This window comes from Rhea pennata, chromosome 2 (genome assembly GCF_028389875.1).
Source record: "Rhea pennata isolate bPtePen1 chromosome 2, bPtePen1.pri, whole genome shotgun sequence".
NCBI lineage: Eukaryota > Metazoa > Chordata > Aves > Rheiformes > Rheidae > Rhea > Rhea pennata.
The window spans coordinates 43,873,882-43,898,267 of record NC_084664.1 but is presented as its reverse complement, the minus strand read 5'-3'; the positions used below and the strand labels follow the sequence as shown (position 1 = coordinate 43,898,267).

General features: G+C 35.2%; 1 protein-coding gene across 6 annotated transcripts in view; it reads left to right on the top strand.

The window, feature by feature from the left end:
• The window catches only part of SLC4A7 (solute carrier family 4 member 7), a 103,127-nt gene that overhangs the window by 60,704 nt on the left and 18,037 nt on the right, over positions 1–24,386 (top strand). For all 6 annotated transcript variants that reach the window (XM_062569343.1, XM_062569344.1, XM_062569346.1 and 3 more), the window contains 10 exons: positions 211–399; positions 3,172–3,531; positions 9,396–9,511; positions 10,773–10,930; positions 12,740–12,827; positions 14,409–14,555; positions 15,901–16,004; positions 17,542–17,716; positions 20,139–20,272; positions 20,836–21,081. In XM_062569343.1, the coding sequence (XP_062425327.1) occupies positions 211–399; positions 3,172–3,531; positions 9,396–9,511; positions 10,773–10,930; positions 12,740–12,827; positions 14,409–14,555; positions 15,901–16,004; positions 17,542–17,716; positions 20,139–20,272; positions 20,836–21,081 (1,717 nt within the window). The remainder of the gene's footprint in view (positions 1–210; positions 400–3,171; positions 3,532–9,395; positions 9,512–10,772; positions 10,931–12,739; positions 12,828–14,408; positions 14,556–15,900; positions 16,005–17,541; positions 17,717–20,138; positions 20,273–20,835; positions 21,082–24,386) is intronic.

Here is a 24,386-nt window from a genome sequence, read left to right as displayed (position 1 = left end):
TGCTTTTCTTATTTACGCATTTGCTTGTTCAGGGATGTCTGAAAATTTATTGTGGATTCTGGAAGTTCACTCCCAATTTGATTTTTTTTTTTTTTTGGGGGGGGGGTATGAATTGGTGCAGCTGCAGGGTTTAGGTGTGCAGAAGGAGAGATTTGATATAAAAATTAAGAACATATATTTAGCTTTTTTTTTTAATTGTTATTTATGTAGATATGGTTTTGGACAACATGATTGCCTCTGGCCAGCTGGATGAATCCATAAGAGAGAATGTAAGAGAGGCTCTTCTCAAAAGACATCATCACCAGAATGAGAAAAAATTCAGCAATCGGATTCCCCTGGTTCGGTCTTTTGCAGATATAGGCAAGAAACATTCTGATCCTCACTTGCTTGAACGAAACGGTGAGCTAAGCTGTAGCATCCAGTTTGTTCTAACCTGTTAAATAATGTTCTCATTGGGAGATGAAGGAAAAATCAGCTGATAATAGCAGATAAGTGTTTCCTTCTTGATAAGCAAGGAATTAATATGTTTGTATATGTAACCATGCATATTCCTGTATATTTTTGAATTTACTCCAGATTCCTACTCCTGCCTGTATACGTAGCATGCATTATTGTTACGAAGTGTAGAAGTAGACTCACATTGGTTCTAATGCCTTTTGGGATGTGCTTGAATGAAATGCATAATACTTGAGGATTTTCAGCATTGTGATGTAGCTTTGTTGGTCACCTAGATCCTACTTGCTTGCTCAGTTTTTGTAGTAGAGATTTTATGGTGATGTCATGAGTTCAGTGATGCTGACAATTAATGTGTTTTAATTGTGTTGTGTTATTTTTAGTTGACTAGGAAGAGTTTGCTATGCTTAATGAGGAAAAAGCTATTTTAACTAGGATGCTTAATTTTTTTATCTTGTTTTGTATAGAGGCATCTAACAGAAAAAAAAACCAAACAAACAAAAAATAAACAAAAGGCATTTACAGTATTTTTCCAGCATATACTACATCTTCTGTTAAAACTAATTCTGAAAAATTCTGGAAGGTCAATAATAAATTTCACCCAAAATCTGGTAGCAATATATATTCCCAGAGCAGCTTACTTTTGTTCTTACATATCTTATGATCTCTGTTTCTGTCTCTGTTCTTCATGTTTTCTTTCCCTTTGCATTAAGACAGATATAATTTCAGTTGGAATTTTTCAGTCTGGAGAAAATTTAATACTGATAACATGAATCACTCCTTGAAATGAAATTCCATTTCGTTCTTGAAAGATGTCTCGTTTCTTACAAGTATTTTGCTTAACTTTTACTTTTATGGGTGCTCTAAGTGTGATACATACTTGGAGTTATTCCAGCAAATGTCTTAAGTTCATTGATAGTGTTCCTACTGAATATATGATGCATACTTAAATGTTTCACTGACAGTTTCAGAATTAGTTGTTTCTAGAATGAAAATATTACTAGTTTTTGCAAGAGTGTTTCTTCTACATCTTCTGCTTTCATGTTTTGTTTAGCAAATTTCAGCATTTCAAATATAAATTTGGTTTTACGCATGCTTGAACATCTGTATCCCTCAAGTGTAATTCTGAGAATTGTGATTCTTGAGAATTGTGTATTTAAGGTGTCTTTTCAGTTACTTTTTACATACTGCTTCCACTTTCCAGTACATTTTGTTCCTATACTATTCCTACAACAGGATATAGGATATATGCTGGTATATTAAACCAGTATAACATGAGGAATTTGCTGCCAGCATCTACTATTAACTTTTTCTTTATGTGCATATAGTCATCCTCTACACAGCTGGTAAAACAAACATGCAGTATGATGCATTTTAGGCTCCTTTTATAGCTGTATTTATTAGAATTAGGTTACCTCATATTCTTGATTCAGAACAGACCTGCTGGCAGAAGTCTGGTATAGATACTGCTGTAGTGATTAGTATAGAAAAAATCAAACAATTTGTTTTATTGGTCCTGTTAGCTATTAAAGCTGGTGTGTAGTGAAGACAAGCTTTAATGTTCATTTAAAATAAAACTTATATCTGTAGGACCTGTTCTTCCATTGTTAGAGTGGAGGGGGAAAAAACCTAAATACTGCTATTTACCTAGGCATGCTTTCTTGCTCTCCTTCCCACAAATTATTCTAGAGCTCTTCAAAGTGTTGGTCTCTGTATAGTGCCTACTACAAATATGAAATTAAATGTATCTGATTTGCTCTTCCTTTGCTCGATGATGTTATGTGAAAGCAGCATGTTTTTCATTTCAAAGATTGTAGGAGAAGCAATCAGTGCTCGTCTCAGAGACTGCTGTAGTAGGAAGAGTGCTTCTTGTAAACAGGAGGAAGGATATCACTAACTGTCTAATAGAAATACTGATGTGAGGATAGAGGACCTCTCTTTCTTCTTAAGGAAGAGCTGGTATCCATTACAAACCGCTCTCTGATGGCAGGATGGCAAGCCTGTCTTCTCTTTAATATGAACTAGTGGAGCATTAAGACTGGATAGGACAAGAAAATTAACAGTGGCTTTTTGGGAAACATGTCTGATCTTAGGCTGATGAGAGTATTTGATAAGCCACATCAAACAGATGGAGAAGGTACTATGTAGCTTATCTATGTACCTTCTTCAAAAACTGTGTATTAAGACTGCAACTGACTAGAAAGCTTTTCATTAAAACAAGGTTTTTGTTGGAAGACAGATTTAACATGATTATATGTGTTTGATCATGTTCACTTTAAAAATATTTTTATTTTAAAAATTAACTCTTTATATTTAATGGATGTAGGTAATAGTCATGTAATATTTTGACATGTTTATGTTCTTTTCTTTTGGGATGATATTAAAGGTAGCTATAGAATTATTTGAATTGAGAGATCATTGTCTAGGAAAATCTAAGTTGGTTTAAAGAGATATTTTTTCTTTTTCCGTGTGCTAAAAACCTTGCTGACTTTGAGGTCATATCTTCTACATTTTTTGGCACTCTAATCAGTACTTACCTATATTCTGACTTTTCTAATGTCTAAAATCAAATTTGCCCTTATCTTACTTGCATGAGTATGAAACTTTTGGGCCTTAAAGCTTTCAATTTACTATATAGACTGTTCATGCGTAATTTGTCTCTAATTTTTAGTATTTCCCTGTTGTAAGCCTCATGGTCTTTCATTTGTTTTGTCTCAGGGGAAGGCCTATCAGCCTCCCGCCATTCTTTGCGAACAGGTCTCTCTGCCTCAAATATTTCCCTGAGAGGAGAAAACCGTTTGTCTGTTCTTCTCAGTTACCTTCTTCCTTCTTCAAGAGCTGGAACCCCTGCAACCTCAAGGTGTACAACCCCTGTAACTACCCCTCAAAACACACCACCCTCCAGTCCTACCTTCAGCCACCTGCCAGCCACAAGTGCCCAGCCAAGCCCACTTCAGGGCAAAGAATTGCTGGTATCGCCTGCCAGTGACGATATTCCTTCAGTAATAATCCACCCACCTGAGGAGGACTTAAAAGTGCAGGAAATGAAGACTGAGGATAATATTGGCGAAACACCAGGCAACTATCAAAACTTAAGCTGTCCGTGTGTGATGCTCTCTGCATCTGGATCACTTGCACTGCAATGTTATTAGCACATAGCTTGGGCACAACTGAATACGATAACTGTTACCTCTGCCTGCATGTTTTATTTCTTCTCAGTTGTGACTGTTTTCTTGTTCGTCATTCTTAACTTTTTTTAGCTTTTTAACTAAAGCCAGCCAAAGTATTCTTTAATTAACCTTAATACATGTAATTAAAAAGGATTTTTTTAAAGTAATCTATAATCAAAATATCAAAAATGGTGGCCTTTTCCTTTCACTTACCCTCAATCCATGTCACTTTTCTCCTCTTTTTACCATCAGTGGATATAATATTTTAAATGTGTGTGTTGTCCTGAGGTATCTATAATCTAAAACATAGTGAAGTATTGGAGAGGAATAAGGGAAGAATGAGGAAGGATGCAATAATCTCTGTTGGTAGTTTAGTTTTATTGTGAAGTCTTCGGGCAGTTTTACTTTTACTTTTGTGCTGTTACAAATCATGGCTATTAAAAGCAGTAGTAGTTTATGATGAATCCGGCAGATTGAATATCTGTAACTGTTTGCAGGTGGCTTTCTGCATCAGAGACCTCATTATTATCTTCTTGCCTTTGATAAACTAAGGGAGTATAAGGTAAATGAGAGTTTATAATCATAAGTCAGAGCTCAGCAATTTAGTAGTTTGCTGCCATCTTGCAAGGCTATTGTTCCTTCCTTGTACAAAGATAGATGCATTGAAAGAAAGAGGATGAAAAGTTGTGACAGTTTTTTAAATATATATATATATATATATAGAGAGAGAGAGAGAGAGAGAGAGAGAGAGAGAGATATGAGTGTTTTATCACTCGTGCATTTTGCATGCTGTTACACTCGCTTTACTTTTGCAAAATTACCACCTGCTTAAAGACTTTGGGATTCTGCAGGCTAATCTTATTTTAAAGAGATCGCCCTTCTTTTTAGGCTTCAGTGGCCTGCTCCTGGATATTTTTTTCTTGTAGAAACATATCTTGCTCAAATCTATTGTGTGTGTGTGTGTATATATATGTACATACACACATACATATTATAAAAAAACAAACAAACAAACAACAAATTACACTCAGATCATCAGTGAGGCTTTTTTTTTTTGGCTTCCTTCCTCACTTGCTTGGTAAGACAGCTTTAAAAATCATGAAAACTTAGTTCTACCAGAATTACTGCAGAGTGTCTTGGTATCTGAAAACCTTTTTTAAAAACTTTTTTTGGCCCTTCCAAAGTACCTGTTCATCTCCAAGCCAGAATTGGTTTCCAGATTAAAAAAAAAAAAAAAAAGGCAGTCATGTACAGCGGTGAAAGCAAGCTGACAGAAGTGTTGTTACCTCTCTTTTCACATTTTGCAGGCAAGTTACTAAACAGTAAACCATCATCTTGAGTTGGAGTAGGGGGTCCCTTCTTTGCTTAAATTTAAAAAAGCAAGCAACAAATATTTCTTTGCTTTCCTTATGAATAAATTAAGAGAATTCATATAAAGATCACTTTTATTGGTGATCTTTCAGTGGTATTTAAAAAAGAAAAGTAAAGGAACAGATGTAATTGGCTTTGCAGTTCTCATTTTTTTTTTTCTACTCGTCAGACAGGAACAACAACATGCCAGACCCAAGATCTTTAGAACCCAAGAGAAAGCAAACAAATGATGATCATATACTAGATCTGATTATTATCACTATTAAAGCTTTCCACCATCATCTCCAAGTTGCTTTCAGATTGCTTCTGTGCCTCAAGGAAATGTTTCTCATAAAGGAACTATCTGGAAAGGATGATTTCCCAGTTCATCCATAAAGGTCTTTCTAGAGAAAGATGAAGACCAGTAAAAGAAGTGGGCATTTTTGTTAGGGTTTGGGAGGGAGTAGATCTGTTGCTTTTTGAGGGGGGGGGGGTAGGTGTTCCTGTTTTGGGTTGGGTTTTGTTTTGAGATTTTTGTTCTGATTTGTTTTGGCTTTTTTTTTTTTTTTTTTTGTTTGATTTTTCTCCTTTTAATAGAAGAAATCATATGACCATAGAGAGAAGTGTTTTCCTTTGAAATGTCTTTGAAGACATTCTCAGACTCTTGACTTCTGGGCTGTGGCTGAACTGATGCCTGTCTTGGGAGACGGACCCAGAAGGCATCCCATATGAGGAAGTGTCCTTCCTTGTCAAAAGAAAATTTCTCTAGGTCCATATCATTAAAGATAATGGCCTGTACTTCCTCTCTAGTAATTCAGAATTTTGTACACTGAATACCTTCCCACTCTTTAAAGATTATGTTGGATATGCATCCTGTGAGCATTAGGAACTGTGGTCATTTTCTAATAAATGACTTGTATTTGGCATTCTTCTATCCCTGGCCTTGTGCTTGACAGATTCTCCATCCTCCCTCTACTCTGTAAGTAGCTGGAAGGTTACTGGACTTTATGTGAAAAGGGGAAGGGACACATTTTCAAATAACCACTTTATTTTTATCACCCAGTCATCAGTTTTATAAGTCATTCCAGGAGAAGAATTCTCTCTAATAATTTAAGGTTGTTTTTTTTTTTTTTTTTGTCATCCATTCAAGAAGAACTTTTGTTTTTCTGTCTTTGAAACCACTGAATTAATGATTCTCATAGGTAGAGTTGGGAGGAGAGCTATGTTACAGCTAATGTTCAAGATCATTAATTCACCAGCGTCATTAAATTTTATTTATGTCTGTGAATAACAGTAGTCTGCTTTAGCAGATAAATGGTTTAAGAAGTCTTTGTTATACACTGAATGTATTTTAAAACTTAATAAAATAAATACAATATTTAGAACAATTTTGTTCTTATAGTAATCTACTTACTGAAAATAGCAATTCAGAAATGTTTATGTGTTTGCCTACTAGGAATAACCCATTCAGGTTTTTTCACATAAGACTTCATAGGAATTTATTTTTAAAAATCATTTTTTATTTCCTCATACTTGATTGTGCTTTTTTTTTCCTTTACAAGTTTCCTTTTTCATAAATTTTGCGTATATGCACCTAATCATACTGTGACAGTCATTCTTAGATGTTGAACTCATCTTAATTCCCCTGATAAAGTTTTCTTGTTCACTGAAGCAGAAATACTTGCTTTCTACTTTTAGTAGACATTTTCTATTACATTTTTGTCAACATAGTATTAAACTAAGCCAAAGTGATGAAAATGCATTTGATCTTTAGTGAAAGTGTCATTGGAAAATACTCTATCTTGGGTTATCTTACAAGGTTTTAAGACTGCTGCGGAGTTTCAAGCACAAAAGAGCTTGTGGAAGCACTATAGGAGCACTTGCTCAAGACTCATTCAACAGTTTTCTTTCAAAGGAAACAAATGGTGTACTTACATAACAACATTAAAAGTGCTGTGCACTCTTAATGATTTCCTCAGTACCTTAGTAAGACTACATGAATTTTTGTCTCAATCTTGGAAAAACTATTAGGTGATTGCCTTTTTAGCATTAGCCTCCAAATTAGTATTTAGCAAAATGAAGAAGAGATAGGAATAAGTTCAATTATTAGTCTGAGATTTGAGGAAGAATGTTTCACTCTTAGAGATATTTTTTTTCCCCACGTTTTGCTAAAAAATATAAGGTGATTCATCTGTATAATGCAATGCAGTATCATATGGAGATGCTTGCTCAGGTCTGCAAACAAGCAAGCTGTATTCTTATATGAGCACAGCATTGCATCCAACTCAGACTACAACAAGGAAAACCATTTATACTTGGTTTAAATAGGATATATTACTGTATCAACGCTAAAGAGTATGAACCTTGACTGTAACTGTTTGGGGGAATTTTGATTCTTTTAAAAAGAATCAATATCACTTCAGTACTGAAGAATTACTTGCTGCTGGTATGTAAAGTCTTAAGATGAAATTGAGACCACTGTTTCTATGCACATTCGAGAAAGTAACACAAAACTCGAGTAGCTTTTTTTCAACTTCCACTGATCATGCACATAGGGGTTAAACCAGATAGGTTGGAGAAATTATCATAGACTTGCTCTCTATCTTCCTCTTGATTGTTTCTCCACTTTTCATTCTAGTATCTGCTTGCTGTTGTTCACAGGGCACTTCAGAAGAATACAAAATGATGCGTTACTACTTACCTTTTATTAACACAAGCCTTTTATTACCTTTATTGTTACGTGGGGAAAAATACTAAACAACCCTTGGTTATCTGTCTGTGTACTTTGATGACCCAGCTCACTCTTCTAATGCAATGAACTTCTAACATTTCTGTTGTATCTCCAGATCTACATACATGTTGTAACATCAATGTAACATTTCATTCAATTAAATATTCAAGCAGCTAATTTGACAGGTGGTTGATTGTAGTTAGCGCCTATTGTGAACAATACATCTCAGAGCAGAAGAATAGATTTTTCTTTTTTCTTTTTTTTTTTTTTATGGTTTAGGTAACAAAGTAGTATTTACAACACTAGGTAATTACTTGTACATACTAGATTTCACAAAGGAAATTATGGCTTATTAACTTCATTTTTTCTTCTCTTTTCTTTCTCTTCAGGAAAAGCTACCTATACCATACCGTATGTGGTAGCTGTGACCTAAAAGAATGAAAATGCTAAATGCTCTTTGAAGTTTTCTTACAAATAAGTTTGGAGAACAAATAAAGTGAATTCAGTTGTAATTTGAAATCCTAAAAAATATCTCAGACTTAAACAGTAAACACAAAAGGAGGCCACTATATGTTTCCAGCAGATAGACCAGAAGTAGCCAGTGAAGACTTTGGTTTTTATTTTGACTTGAGTGATGTTGAACTTTGAACTTTACATCAAGCATTTTTAATTTATACAGACTTCAGAGTTAGTCTAGATATGCTTTGGGAAGCACATGCTAAGGCATTTTTTTCACCACATCTGACAGGTCTAGTATAGATAGGCAAGGTAAAACACCCCTCTGGAGCACATTGAACAAGTAAAAGCTCTGTAATTCTAAAGATGAAATTTCAGTTTGGTTATATTTGCCCATATCAGCTTTTAAAAGCTAGTTGGTTAGGGACGAGCATGGCGACATGGAATTCAGTAAACGAACACCTGTGCTATTTGTGGATTTTTTTTCTTTGGGGGGGGGGGTGTACCCTTCAGCGAACCTGCAATTCAGTGTTAGTAGGTTGACAAGGTACATGAAGCTGCTATGTCTTAGTGCAGATACTAGGTGGAAGCTGTACATTTAACTTAGTAGCTTCACTGGAAGTGCTGCCTTTGCTAATGTGTTGAGACCCTCTTATATAGTATTATCTGGTTAGATCTATAGTTGGAGCTTCAATCGGTTTATTTAAATCATGATTTGCAAGCTGTTGATCCTTCCTGTAGTATGTTGCTTTTATAGATGTAGCTACCCAACCAGGGTATCATCTCTAATACTAATAGCCTGAGACTTGCCTAGATATTTTACAGTTGGAATACCCTCTACACAACAAAAAGGCAACAGAAATGTTTAGTTTGGGTATTTGAGGACTTTTAAATACAGCGAAGATGCTGTCTACTGAATACTGGGGTGGTTAAGGTTAAATATTAATACAGGTTTTCTCTTTTCCTTGGTGCCCCTCCCTCACCCTCCTTAAGGTCACTCTTCTGGTGACCGTTCTGCAAACGGCCATCATTTAGGCTACATTTTTTTTTCATTACGTCAAAATTTTTACCATAATGACTTGTTAATGTTGCATTTATGATACTAATGTAGGGCACTTTTATTCAATAACTTGCACATTCGCTTTGAGCAAGCTGACACATTGAGTTTTTGTAGTGTTGCTTACTCAGTTTGCTCTAAACGTTATCTTGAACTTACCTCCTTTGTTTTAATTTAGGGCTATTAGCATCTCCACAGTCAGCTCCTGGGAATTTAGACACTGGGAAATGTGGAGATGTTAAAGGTAATGGAACAGGAGGAAGCAGAGAAAACAGCACCGTTGATTTTAGTAAGGTAAATAACACTAAATACATTAGGATTCAGCACAAAAAAGTGGTTGTTATTGCTGTCTTAGTTAAGTATGATTTATACAAGTGTCAAATGGTAGCATAGGTTAAATGTGTTAAATGTTTTGATAGTCTTCCCAGTGGGACTGATCTTTTTGTTAGGTGATCTTTTCATTATTTTGGTAACTTAATAAGTACAGTCACTGTACTTTCTCATACAGAGGGAGATATTTTCAGATCTGCTATAAATACTTCTTTTTTTTTTCTTTTTTGGGGAAAAGGGGGACTTTCAAGGGGGCTTGTTTTGCACCTCTGATGAGTTTGCTGCACAAAAGCTATTGTATGTCTCAATCATTAGGAATATATATTATCACTTTCTGAAGCAAATCTTGTGTATTGGCAGCTGTTATAAAACTCAGTTCTATAATGTCAACTGTACTGTGAAAGACTGTAAGAAAACTGGTTTGCCAAGTTAAATAATTACACTTAAGCAAAGGTAACTTGCACAGTAGTTCTCATCTGATCATGGCAGGTGCCATTTATTCCTGCTCCTCTGTCACAGTTTTTATGTTTTTGCTTGGCCTGTCCTTCTGTACACCTGCCTTGTTTCCTGTTGGGCAGGAGTCAGCCTCCTGGCACTGTAGTTGTGGCACACTTGGTGTGGGACTCAAGAGGCCTTCTGTAAGTTCTTTAGATAGCAGTGTAACTGGTGTTCAGTGTGTGTGTGCGTAAGTGAACGAAGAGTTCATGTGCTGTACCGTTTTCTAATGCTCTTCTGTAATTACATGCAGAAACGAAAGTTTAGCTTTTCAATTGTATTTTTTATGGATGAAAAATACAAAATTCTTTTTTCAAAATTATGTCTTTTCCAACATACATGAAGTGGTGAAATAACTAGCCACATTCTAGAAAATGTGTAATTACATGAACTCTCCTTAGTTAATGGTGCGTAGGCTTGTTAAGTTATGTCCTATCATGGAATGTTTGTCACGATACGTAAATTTAAAAAGATGATTATGCAGTTTGGAGGCTTTTAAAATATAATAGGCAGTAGTAATGCTAACTTCCGGAAAATAGCTTAATAGATGGCTGGCTGACACTTTATATGCATATTTGTCTTACTATGTATTGTGGGATTTTTATTTGCTTTTATATTTTCATTTATGGAATAAATGTTTACTAAATACTGATATATTTTAAATTATGTTATAGAATTTCTGCTAACAACTGTAAGGGAATAAACACTTGTTTCTTGTTTATATGACTAGGTTGATATGAACTTCATGAGGAAAATTCCTTCGGGAGCAGAAGCATCAAATGTGTTAGTAGGAGAAGTAGATTTTTTAGAAAGACCTATTATTGCATTTGTGAGGCTCTCACCTGCGGTGCTTCTCTCAGGTCTCACAGAGGTTCCAGTTCCTACACGGTAAATAATTTCCCAGAAAGCTGGGTTTTACTTCAATTAATGGTGTTTAAGATTTCAAAAGGACTACATTTCAAAATTTAGATGACGAACTCACTGAGTCAGGAAATGTAAATTTTTGTCTAACGTGTAGTAATGAGAGCTACCCTAAAATTCTTTGGATACTTTAAATATGAATAATAGTGTTATCTTAAGCGAGCATAAAAGTTGAAACTGATAGATGACCTGGAGAAAAAGCAATGAGTCTTCCAAGCCTGTGTTGCTATTTTAAAGATGGGCATGAGGAGTGTTCCCTTAGCTGCAGCACAACATGATGAGGGGAAGAGTCCACTGAGCCTGAAAGTCTGTCTAGTGTGAAACTGTTCTTTGTGTAAAAATCTATGCTTAGATGAACAATCTAGATAGGGAAAAACTTACTTTTGTATTGTATACCCAAATCTACGTGATGGAAGCTCTAACTAATCTGCAGCTGATAGACTGAATCTGTTCTGAATCTGGCAGAACATGTTATCCAGCTTGCCCCCTGCTGTACTGTCTCATGAGTCTTGTGACCATGTATGACTGTATATTTATCAGGTGACCAAAATGCAGATCACATGATGAGGATTGCAGCTCATTTCCTCATGTGACAAGACAAGATGCATCTCAGTCCTTGTGAAGAACACTTCGTTTTCTGTGAATGTTGATGAATTGGACTGTTCTATGGTGTTTGGCAGCTATTTTTGATTTTTATATTTTAATTTTTGACTTTTTATATTTTTAAGTTTTAAAATCTTCATAGTGTTTGTCTTTGTGGTTTTCAGCATATGTACTCTAATGAAAAGTGAAAATAATTTTGGCAGTGTTCTTTTAAAGGGATATGAGAAATTTCAGAGAGTAGTTGACATTTCTGCTTGTAATGTTTCAAATGACATTCACAAATTTGGGTAAACAAATTATTGTGGCTAAAATTATCCTGTCCTGTTGTTCTCAGAATAGTGAGAAGTTACAGATTTGAAATAGCAAACTTGAAAAAAGTGCTGTTTTTTTTTCAAATGTGTTGAACCTGGAAATTTCATATTCGTAGAGTGTAGTAAGGTTGTAAAAAGAATTACTGAAGTTCATTCTTTGATTACTGTCCTTTTGTTCATGAAAAACTGGTCCTGTTTTTATTAAAATAAAAAAAAAAAATTGTGAAAATCATGGTTGTGGTTGGAAATGGAGACCACTTGGGATCTTGTACTGTGGCCCATTCCTTGGCTGGATTCCTTCCCAATTACAAGACCAAAAAGTGTTGTAGAGTGTCACTGTTGCTTTTTAGGTGTCCAAAATGCAAATTCCCTTCCTTTCTGCTGACATAGGACTGGATATGCCTCTATGGGCGTAGTGAGTGCATTTTCTGAAGTGCGTCTGTGCATCCATTAGGTGACATATCTGGACATAGCAAGTGAGAGAGGTGCAATTCCCGTGAAGAAGTGATCAGCAAAGAGGCTAGAGAATACCTTTTAAAAATCTTTGTCAATAAGTGGCGGAAAGGATGTAATCCAGAGGAAATGTTCATTGGGCCTGTGGATTTCTGTTCCAGTTACACCATTATAAATTGTTGAAAAATTAGGCTTAATTAAGTTTTCAGAGTAATTTTTGTTCAGTATTTAAGTTTCAGGAATGACTCTGAGGCTTGTCTTAGTCTTGCTGCAGTCTGTAAGATCTGAAACTGTGAAGAACACATTTTTATTTCATCAAATTTTCTAGAAACATTAGTTTGAAAAAAATCCTCTGATTATATTCAAATGAGCTAGCCCTGGTGATTTATCTCAATTGTTTCCTCTATAGATTTTTGTTTTTGTTGCTGGGACCAGCAGGCAAAGCACCACAGTACCATGAAATTGGAAGATCAATAGCCACGCTGATGACAGATGATGTGAGTGATGTATTTCAAGCACACACAGTTGAAGTCTAGAATAATGTTTTTACTGACTGTTTTTAAATCATTGCTGGAATGACAGATTAGAGCAAAGAAACCAAACTGGTTAAAAGAACAACAGTAAAAACTTTTTTCTCCTGATTCAGTGAATTAAATAATGGTAAATTAATTTTCCCCTTGCCTTTCTTGTAGAATTTCTAAATATGTTTCAGAAAAGATATCCTAGGTGTAGTTTATGGATTTGATTTTTCTGCTATTAAACAGAACTTTTCTGATCCATCTGATATGGAGCACACAGCAAACTGCTTAACTATTTAAGACAGAAGATTTAAGAATACATGCAGTTGAGTCATGACAAACACTTTTAGAAAAGCAGGATTGAATGATCCAAATTAGGCATTGACTAAGCATTTTTTAGTCTTAGAGCTCTGATGGACGGTTCTGAAGAGCACGGGGGAACTGGGACTTTTTGGAAACTTTTTCATCTCACTGAGCAAAATTAAGACGTTACTCCAATCTGACTTCGAATTGAGCGCCACCTGCTGAGTTGCTGATAATGAATAGGGTGAACTAGTGGAAATTTTAGTATTTCTTTATGCTGGAGCAATTTTAACTTTGGAAATTTAAAATAGAAATTGGTCATTTTGTAAGTGTTTAGTTAGCACATGATATAATACTTGCTCTAAATGAGACCTGAATCTTAATTTTAGCGGCAGCTTCTAATTTTTTAGGTAGACTAATTTTTAGCAGTGCTGTATATCATTGAAATAGAAAATTTAAATTACTCTGTGGTCTAAAAGACCTACATAGGCCTAGAACTTCTAATACACAGTTATTATACTTAACGGTCAGGTCTTTAGAGACAAATAGTTCACGTTCTAGTATATGTAGAGGCAATTTAGGATAATCTGCAACAATTTTTAATACCAAAACTAACAGTGTTGTTCTATATAAAGTGCATCTTCAAAATTCAGGGATTGTTTTGTTTAAATACTGCCTATTTAGTTTTAAACAATCAATTCAGTATTCGTGTAGTTGTAGTCTTTGAAACTGAGTGTAGTTTTAATTCTTTTGTTTCCTTCTACTCAAAAAAAAAAAAAGATTGCTTTCATATAAGTTTAAGTCTTCTAGAATGAACTAAACTAGAGGATATGTGGTATATAAATCAAGCTTTTAATAACAATTTGTGTTTTGGTTTTAAGGTTGTTTTATTTATTTATTTTTACCTGATTTAGCACTGTGCAGTGACATTGTGACTATAGTGCAGAATTATCTTGGCAATAGTATATTACTTTGATTTACCAAATGCTGAAGATGAACCCTTTTATGAATTTTAGAGATGTTCAATATTCCTTCTGAGGTTAAAATGTAGAATCCTTATTTTATATTCTATAAGGGTGTGCATATAGACGGTTCTTAATGCAAAAGTATGCAAGTAAAGTAAAAAGCCTGATTATTCAGGACTTTTAAATTTTTTTCCCATCCCATTCTTTATATTTTTTAATAACTAAATGTAATTTGTGATCCATTCCTCTTTTAAAAATAAATAATTGAATGGTGGACAATTTCTCCTCATAGGTTTTTCATGATGTTGCTTATAAAGCTAAAGACCGAAATGATTTATTATCAGGAATTGATGAGTTCTTAGACCAAGTGACAGTCTTGCCTCCAGGAGAATGGGATCCGTCTATACGAATTGAGCCACCAAAAAGTGTTCCTTCCCAGGTATTTGGGGGATAAAAAGAAAAAGATGGGGGGAAGGGAGGCAGGTTGGCAATCTGGTACCTAGGTCCAGTGTTTTTTATTTTGAAAGTATTATTTCCAAATGCAAGATAAAATGTACAAAATTTATGTTGAGCATGAGCTTTAGTAAAGTTTCTGAAAAGCCAAAGCATCCTTTGGAAGAAAAAGTGGATCATTCCTTTAAGGGGAAGGGACGGGATGGGGGGAGGGGAGTGTGTTGGATCAGTATCCTCGTGTTTTTAAGTAAATTGTGTTTACTTCTGTAATACTGAAATAAGTTTGCAATCCAATAGAGTTGGTCTGAAATTGTAACTGGGTCCACAGTATAAATTTGATTTATTTATTTTATTTTATTTATTTATTTATTTTATTTATTATTTTTATTTATTTTGTTTTTAAGTCTAACAGTGGACTGAAGAACCTTGTACTTAAAAAACTTTATTTGCATATGACATTGGCTGAAAATAGTTTTGATGCTGTGTATTGGCTAGCAAATAACGTTTGCAGGAGTTTGTGAAATAGATGAAAATGGATCACATTACTCGGTTGTGATAGAAGGCTTAGAACGAGAGGTAGGTCAGACCTCTGAGGGATTTGGACTACTTTCATTTCTCCCTCCTTACAACCGAGGGAGTTCCTGCCGCAAGGATCAAATGCGAAAGAAGTACTCTTGATTCTGAAGAGTGATGGTGTTGAATTATGTGATGATTTGGGAGAATGGATGGAATATAAAGGGGGTGACAGTAGTGCAACTTATCTCATAAATAGCATGAAACTGCTGCTTTAATTTGTTTCCAAAATAAGCATAGCTAAGGCTTTTCAGGAATGTAAGCTTGGCTGAGAATTTTATGAGGTGCTTGGGAGCTTGATGAAAGAGGAATGACTTCTCATTTATACATCAAATATGTACTACATTTGTTATAAATGGAGGCCAATGTTTGCTACAAATGAGAGGCTTTCTATTCAGGGTGGCGGGGGGAGGAGCAGAATTTTTGGCTTTCCAGGACTCATGACCTTTGTGTGATCTTGAAAAGGCAGACTTTGTTTCAGCATGTTTCAGGGGAGATATTTCCTGTGGAAATAAGCGAGGTGAATACCATTGTGCAAGGCTAGTAAGATCTTTATTGGAGTGTTCTACAGTTCTAGTCATCTGTATTCAACAAAAGATGAATTTGGCAAATAGAGGACTGCTGACAAGCTAGAAATATGAAAAAGGCCTAAAAGGCTTGGAGCGTCTACATACTTGGTTTGAATGATACTTTTTGTACCATAAGAATAGTCTTGAAATATACTTTTTTATTTTACTGTATTTTATTTTTTACTGTAGGAGAAAAGGAAGATACCTAAGTTTCCCAATGGATCTACTCCTACAGGAGAGCCTCTTAAAGAAGAAGGCCATCATGCTGGACCTGAACTTGAGAGAACTGGAAGGTGAGTTTGCTTCCCTAAATACTAGTTACCACAGAGAAATAAAAGTGATAAATCTTCACTTTTTTTTACGCTAAAATGTCATCATTAAATTCATGATGTGTCAGGGCGCATCCTTTTCTCATTTTCAAGTGTTGAGTTCTTGCCTATAACTACCAGTCTGCTTAAAGCATTTTCAAACCTGTGGCAATATTTCTCAACATGTTTGTGAAGGATTTCATATATGATGCTGCCTTATTTAACTAACTGACTTTTAAGAGTAGGATTTTTTTAAATTTTAATTATTAAGCATATGCAATTGTTGTAATTATAGCAGAAATATAAAATTTTCAGTACTGGGCTAGGTACTGAAAATTTCCATTAATGCAAATCCATTTTATTAAACAGGTACAGAATGGAACAACGGGGGTTATTAAGTGGGGAAAAAAATACCGTTTTGGTCAGGTTTCTTTTAGACCTGAAATGAAATCACAGAAATTTATTTCAGTTGCAATTCTCTGTCAATTCTGAAATCCCTGTCAAAAAATCTACAACATTAGAAATACATCTGGATAAGACTATGCTTAATATCTCGTCAGATATGAGAGTAGAGGTTAAATCAACTGAAAAATTCTGAAAAAAATGTAGAGAGTTGTTATACCAAGAATGATAAGCTTCCAAATGAAATGCATCCTTCTCATTTATTTGCAAGAAGGACAAAGACTTGTATTGATATTTACCATTTTGGCTTAATTGTGCTGATTTCTTGGCTTATTTTATGCAGTATGTGGGACTAAGTTCATTTTTAGCCATAGAACTATCTCTGGATAACACCAGTGTTTTTTGTAGGAATTGAACCATTTTCTTATTAGTCCTTTATAATCCACAACAAACTACATGTTTTGTAGGTACAGGTTTTACCTAATATTTTGGATATAGGTCTTGAAAACTTTTAGAAGCTACCAAAAATCTTTTAATTTCTTGCTAATGACTTACCCAGTTAAATGGACTTAAATATGCTTATTTTTGTATTTCTCTTTGTAAAATTTCTCACTGCTCAAAAATTTTCCATGATTAAAGATCATAGACCTAAATTTATTTATGGACCTAACCATATGTATGTAGAAAATTTGGATTAAAAACAAAGCTAAAACTGCTTATTGGAATTACAATATTGAAAAGTGTTAAGGCAGTCATGTTAGCTGAGCCTTAGCATATTTCTGGCATGAGTATTCCTTGTTCTGAAAATGATTAGGCAGATTTGTCTTGTATGTATATTGGGTGAAATCATTTGCAAAGATGTTTTTTCATTATCTAGCCCATTATATGCAAAAATACCTAGCCAGCTTTAAAAGACCTGCTTGACTGTATTTTTTGAGAACTACTGAATTGGAATTGATAAAATTCATTTATATTTTAAACTGTGTTATAATTTAATTTTGAGTAAGTAGTAGTTAATTTGTGCTGGCAATAGGCACTGGCATTCTTGTGTAGCCCATAGTTTTGAACTAGCTAGAATCCTTTAGTGTACAGTTTGACGAGTTTCATCTCACCTATTTAGGCTTTTTGGTGGTTTGATACTTGACATCAAAAGGAAAGCACCTTTTTTCTTGAGTGACTTCAAGGATGCATTAAGCCTGCAGTGCCTGGCCTCGATTCTTTTCCTATACTGTGCCTGTATGTCTCCTGTAATCACTTTTGGAGGGCTCCTGGGAGAAGCTACACAAGGCAGAATAGTGAGTACAAAGAATGGTAGTGGCCAGGCTTTTAGACCTTCAGAGGCAAGTCACTGTGTGCATTTGTCTCATTTATTTACACTTGTATTTGAAGAATTTACCCACGGCACTTGATTAGCCTGCCCAAAAGCAGATCTTCCCCCAAAAGGTAATTGCTGTGGAAAATGTGGGGAACCCATGTGAGCAGGAGAAGATGCACAGTGGAGGTAAAAAAATGTTTGTCCTGCCTTACTGGATGAATAGCTTCATGAATTGAGAAAGGGCTTGCATTGCTACCTTTTTTGCCTTCTTAAATAAAAATAACAAATAGTGGTAAAGGTGCACCATCCCACTAGGCCTACTTTAGGCAAAGTCAGAGGCTCAAGGTGGATAGCCAAGAATGTGTACTGGCCTTGAGTAGTAGGCCTATGAGGATGATAATGCCTATATTATGTAGAGGAAGTACATCGTATGTTTAAGTAACGGAAAGCATATATGCGTTCAGTAATGGTATTTTCTTGTCAATAAAAAGATGGCTACGGTTTATTAACAGAAAATACTCTTTGTTGTAAATGAGCTGAATGTAAATGAGTAAACTTACAAAATGTTGGTAGTGTTAATATTGGAGAGTATATAACACCAAACACCTTTTAAACTAAAATATTTGATTGTGCTTTGTGTATTTTGGAGTAGGGAAAAAGTACTTACATCTGCCATTTTAGTAAGTTAGTGTTTGTGTCAGCTAGCTTGTGACTAAACTAATTTGAAGCGTATTTTCTGTTTTTTAAATCTATTGCAAAAAATAAGGCTCTATCTTTTGTGGGAGAGGAAGGATATATTCAGAAACTTCCTTTACAAATTTTAAGATTCTGCTGAAGCTTGTAATAATGCTATGAATTTCTTCATTATACTTCTCAAATTTTGAGCTTGTAATATATTAGAATATAGTTGATAGTTGTATCTCTTGCAAATAATGCAGTTGACTTGGATATTTACTGATGTAGCACTTCAAGCTGATAGCAAATGCAGAAATACGTTATGTTTTTTCTGTGCACTCTTTTTGCCCCTCTAATTTTAGGAATAGGTTTTCCTGTGGTTATCAAACTGTTGATGTAATTTTTGAATATACCTATATATAAGTGTGAAAATAAGCTCCTTATTTCCTAAAGTTTATTTCCTAAATACCTTCTTTCTTTTAGCTATCTGGGATTGTTTGCGGGTTTGGTCCTGCCTTCAGATACTTGGTGTGCATCATTTGAATATAAAATTTAGTAACTGCACACACATGTTCAAGCACAGTAGCTGACTTTGTAAGGTACACAGTTTGTGTTCAGACCTTTTCCTCGTATTCCCAGAGGTCATCACCTCCACAGCACTCCCTGTCCCTGCCATCCTGATTGAGAGCCCCAAGGTTAATGCATTGACTAAGCAAAAACACTAGTTCAAAGGTAACAGCTGAAAAAGAGACTAGGTTTGCAATATTTTTTTTCTAGTATAATGAAAAAAGAACTGGTGTTTTTATTTTTAGCAACCCCAGCTCAGTAAAGCATTTTGTCCCGTTTTAGAAGCTTTCCTGAACTGGAACATTGCATAATTTTTGTTTTCTCAGGCTTGCATTATTGCCAAATAGCAAATATTTTCAAAAATATCCTCAGGCACACTGTAATTCATGACATCTCACAATTTTAAGTGATGTAGTTAACTATTAAAGTAGATTTAGCATCAATTTAGAAAGCCCTGCCTCTCTTTTCTGAGGTAGATTGTAAGTTTTCTTTTTTAATGGAGAATATTATAGTAAAACATGTTATTCAAGAACTGAAAAAAGTATCTTTCTGCAATGAAAAGAAATGCATTACCAGGTGGGACATTAGTTTACTGTTCATCTATTTATGGTGTCATGTATACATAAACAGATACTGTTCAGTAATTTGCATCTCCCCTCTCGCATCCCTTCACCCATCAGTTCTTTTTTCTTTTGTAATACTTGGCTGACTGATTCAGGCTTGGTACAGCACACTGTATCATGTTTTGGTACAGGTATGTTGCAGTATAGAGCTTTTTTTTTGTTTACAGAAACAGATAATTTTATTTTCATTTCCTTAAACCACATATTGAGTAGATTTTTTTTTTTAATCTTTAATAACTGTTGCTATGATTTTCCTCCGTAGTTGGCAGAACTCTAGTAACTTGTTCTCAAACTTTTGAATAGCTTTATGTTTCTCAGGAGTGAAGCTTTCCAAATCTTTTATCCATGGTATTGTTACTGCAAAAGTGTGTTATATGTGTTAGATTATTCTTGTGTCTCAAATAATACCAGTTTTGATGTTTTTACATCTTGTTTTGTTTCTAAGTGAATGCATCTTAAAACTGTTTATGCAGATGTGGTGTTAAATGCTAACCTGGAAGGCAGCATAGTTACAGTGGTTTCTTTTCCCTTAAACAGAGTGCAATAGAGTCTCTATTTGGAGCCTCATTAACTGGGATTGCCTATTCTCTCTTTGCTGGGCAACCTCTTACTATTTTGGGAAGCACCGGACCAGTTCTAGTATTTGAAAAAATATTATTTAAATTTTGCAGGTAAGTGACATTTGTGTTAACTTGATGCACTTTCTAAATTTCCAACTTATTCTAAATTTCCAATTTATTGAAATACTTCTATAAAGCAGACATCTGTTAAAAGTGAGAGTCCATGAAGATGCAAAGGGAATGACAAGAAATTGTGGTATGCCTGTGGCTTAGCCATAGCTTGAGGCAATAATGGGCTTTAATAAGAAAATCAATGGTTAAGAAGTAGTCAGGATCTAACTCAAAATGATGTTCTGACTATGTGTGAGTGTCAGCGTTAATTCTGTAGGGATTAGTCTTACCATCCAGGAAAACTGATCTAGATAGTCCTGGAAAGAATGTCCCTGTAGTACCTCCCAAGCTAGGTAACTGCATCCCGAATTCTACAAATACCTTACAAGGCTATCTGCTTGTGGTGGAAGATTCTGATAGAGAAGTTCCTACTTCCTTTGTATCTGCACTTCAGGATGAAAGAAATGATGAAGTATAGGTCTTGGCCTCAGTATCTGTTTTCAAGTAGACATGATACAGATGATTTTAGGCTCACTTAAATGTTTGTTTCTCTTTTTACATAGAGACTATGAGCTTTCCTACCTCTCCCTGCGAACTAGCATTGGTCTGTGGACCGCGTTTTTATGCATAGTACTTGTAGCAACAGATGCCAGCAGCCTTGTGTGTTACATCACTCGCTTTACTGAAGAAGCTTTTGCAGCACTTATATGTATCATATTTATTTATGAGGCATTGGAAAAGCTTTTTCATTTGGGAGAAGTGTATGCCTTCAATATGCACAATGATTTGGATAAACTGACTTTATATTCGTAAGTATCGAGTTTCTATCCATTAGTAAAAAATATATATATATATATAAGGAAACTTTTTGTATTATAGCAACATACCATTTATCAAACTACAGTGTGTGCCTCTTCCTAGGAGGGCAAGAGGAAGGCTGGGGGTGGTTATGGGCTTGAGAAATGTCAGAAAAATTCTATTTGTGTTGAAATAGAATTGAATTTTAAATGATAGCTTTGGATGGTTGGAAGGGATGAGTGGCAGCTGCCCATTCTTTCTGATTAAACTTTGATTAAAAGTTTGATTAAAAGCCAAAGCTGTTCTGTTAGCTGGACAGCAATCCTATTTTAGCATTTAGGAACTAGGACGGCTTCTCCTGCTCGGGTGAGGATTATTCCCAGGTTGCTGGGGCATGGCCTTAGATAAGAGGAGTTTGGGTAATGAGAGTTTCTGCAACTTTTGTGGACTAGGAAAGAGAAGTTAACATCTTTAAGCAGCATTCCTTTCTACTGTAAGTAGGGGGAAAAATAATTGACTTATTTTTCATGAGAGAGAGGAGAGCAACAGAACATAAAATAGTCACATTTTCTCCTCTATCCTGTCTCAGTAGAACTAATGATTCTACTTATCAGTAATTAGCTGATAAAACTATCAATACTAAAATAACTTTATTTTATTTAAGGAATGTAAGATCTTGATAAAATGTTGCAGGGAAAAACTGCTCAGTTCATATAGTTTAAACCAAATCAGGATGAAAGACATTGATTTTTGGTAATACTTTGTGAACTGTCAGCCAATGACTATACACTTAGGATCAGGGATACAACGAATAAAACACAATGCCACACACTTATGAAATGTTAGTGAGCACTTATATTTTAAAAAACCTTTCTGTAACTAATCCCCCAAGGTTCTAATTTCACACACACCCATACCCCCATCCCAGATGTGTGAGTTACAGGCACATACCATCTTTGAGTAGTACGGTTTCTTCTACTTGTGCTCCTTTCCTGCTCCTTTCCAGCTTTATGTGTACCTGTGCTGCTACCTACAATCTAAGTTACCTGCTGGTGAGAAGGCCCCCCATGAGGTCCCATTCACACACCTCAGGTGGGGGTCCTTGCTTGTTGCACCCAAAACTGTCAGTCCCTAACTAGAGGACAGGCTGCTCAGTGTCCCATGGGATGCCTGCATTGTCTGGTGGAGACAGAGCAGGATGACTTCTAGCAGTGTCAAGCCAGGTTTTGCCTACTGCTGTTGCCACTTGAAGGTTTCTCCTTATTATTACAAACTTTTATGCTTCTTTTATACTTTCTTTCAGAGTGGTCTCTTCTTTTTTTCAAAAGTTTGTGATGTTCTCTTGTTCAGTGTTTAATCCAGCTGATGACTGTCATTTTCCTCTTCAACATGATCAGTATGGAGCAAATGATCTGTCAAACTGCTTTTTGTATTCCATTCACACATGGTATTTTTGCACTCACTTTCCTGTTGTAATAGTTAAGATGGAAAATGTCTAAGCTGTGTTTTGCCAGGAGTGGGCCATGGGAGTGCACTTGCACTAACTCTTTCCAGTTTCCCCCTTCTCCCTTCTCTTGGCTGTTCGTCTTTGTTTTGTTGGCTGTGGGGCTCATTCGACTCTTCCTTGAGCAAGTTAAAATCATCTGGCAGAAACTTTCCAGTGTGTGGGTGTAGGTCACCCCCCCATCTACTGCCTCCCAGTTGTGTTCTGCCATGCTAGTGTAGGCAGGTTCCTGGGTAGAGAAGGAAAGGTAAGACAGCTTTCTGAGCTCCTTGGTTCAGCTTTTTGAGAAGTTAGACTTGTCTGATTGTGCCAGTCAGCTTTGTTATTGTTTTTGTTCTGTATTTTTTTTCTATCAGGAAAGTGTAGAAGATCTGACCTTTCAAAATTATTCCTGTTTGTTGTGTTACCCACCCCTGCTTTGGGGAATGAAGTGAACAAACATCTTAAGCTAAAAGAGCCAGAAGACGATCTCAAATACAACTCCGTTTCCTGTTTTTTCTTTCTTTTTTTTTTTTTCCCTTGGATTTCCAACTACTTACTTGCTGATATTCTTAATCCTTATTATGTTTGTTTAGAGATTTGTCTGTCAGCTCTCTTTCTGCAGCTGGTTCTTGTTACTGCATTGGTCCAATGATTAAAGATGCTTCTCCCCCCCCATCATACTTATTACTGTAACCCCTTCCTTTTCTGAGGATTCTCAAGTTATTCTTTGTCTGCAGCTAGATTTTACAGAGTATTGCTTTTCATTCCTCTGTGAATAAGAGGAATAATTGCTTTTCAATCTTTTCCTAATTCTTTTTGCAATTATTTTAGAATTAAAATATAAAGAGAGAATATATACTTTCTAAACTTGATATTTTATATTTTTACATCCCCTCAGCAGTGTGCTTTGCACATCTAAGATACTTTTTGGCCATTATTCTCTAATACTTTTTTCTTCTCTCCCTTCATGCTATCAGCATGCAAGTTTACTCTTTCACAGTTTTCTTTCTGTTTTTCAATATCGGTGAATCTCCTGGAAAAAGGATTTTCATCTGATTTCTTGCTTTATTATCTGATTCTTTTCCTTTATATAAATACTTACATGTTAAGCTTACAGTTTGGGGTACTCAAATAGCTTTACTTGAAAACAATATCCTACTAAAAGAGTTTTTAATGTGTTCGCTTTTTACCGAGGTGTACTTGAGTCAGCCTATCTGACGCAAAGGGTTCTGCAGCTCAGAAAGTCTGAGAATCATTGTAGTAGGTACACTTTGAAATGTAGATTTTTTTTATTGTTATTTTAAATCTTAGACATATTTGCTTTTACAATTTCAGTTAGCCTACTACATACTCAAATATTGTCTTAATTTAGTCTGTCCAGTTTTGGTTACATGTAGATCAGAAGGCATGCCAAATATAAAATCAATGGCTATCTCTACTGAAATTCTATGAAGCAGAAGATCCATAAACTTGTAGAGGCTAGCAACATGTCTTGTTTGAAAAGCGGCTGTTGAAATGGGGTCGTCTACACTAAATTTTTAAATACAATAGTTCAGATCTTTCTATTCCATGCTTATTTTGATGTAAAATGGGTGGGACTAGATGAATTTTGACTCATTATGGGATGGTATGCTGTTGTAATCTTAAAATCTTAATTTGTATACAGTCATAGAAAAATACTTGTGGTGGTGTAGTCCAATGATGTAAAAATCTTAACAAATAATGCAGTATATTTCAGCCTTTTATTTATTTATTTTTAAATAAAATTCAAGTTTGTGACCTTAAAAGATTTTTACTTGTACTACAATGACAGTATCTTCCTGAATATGT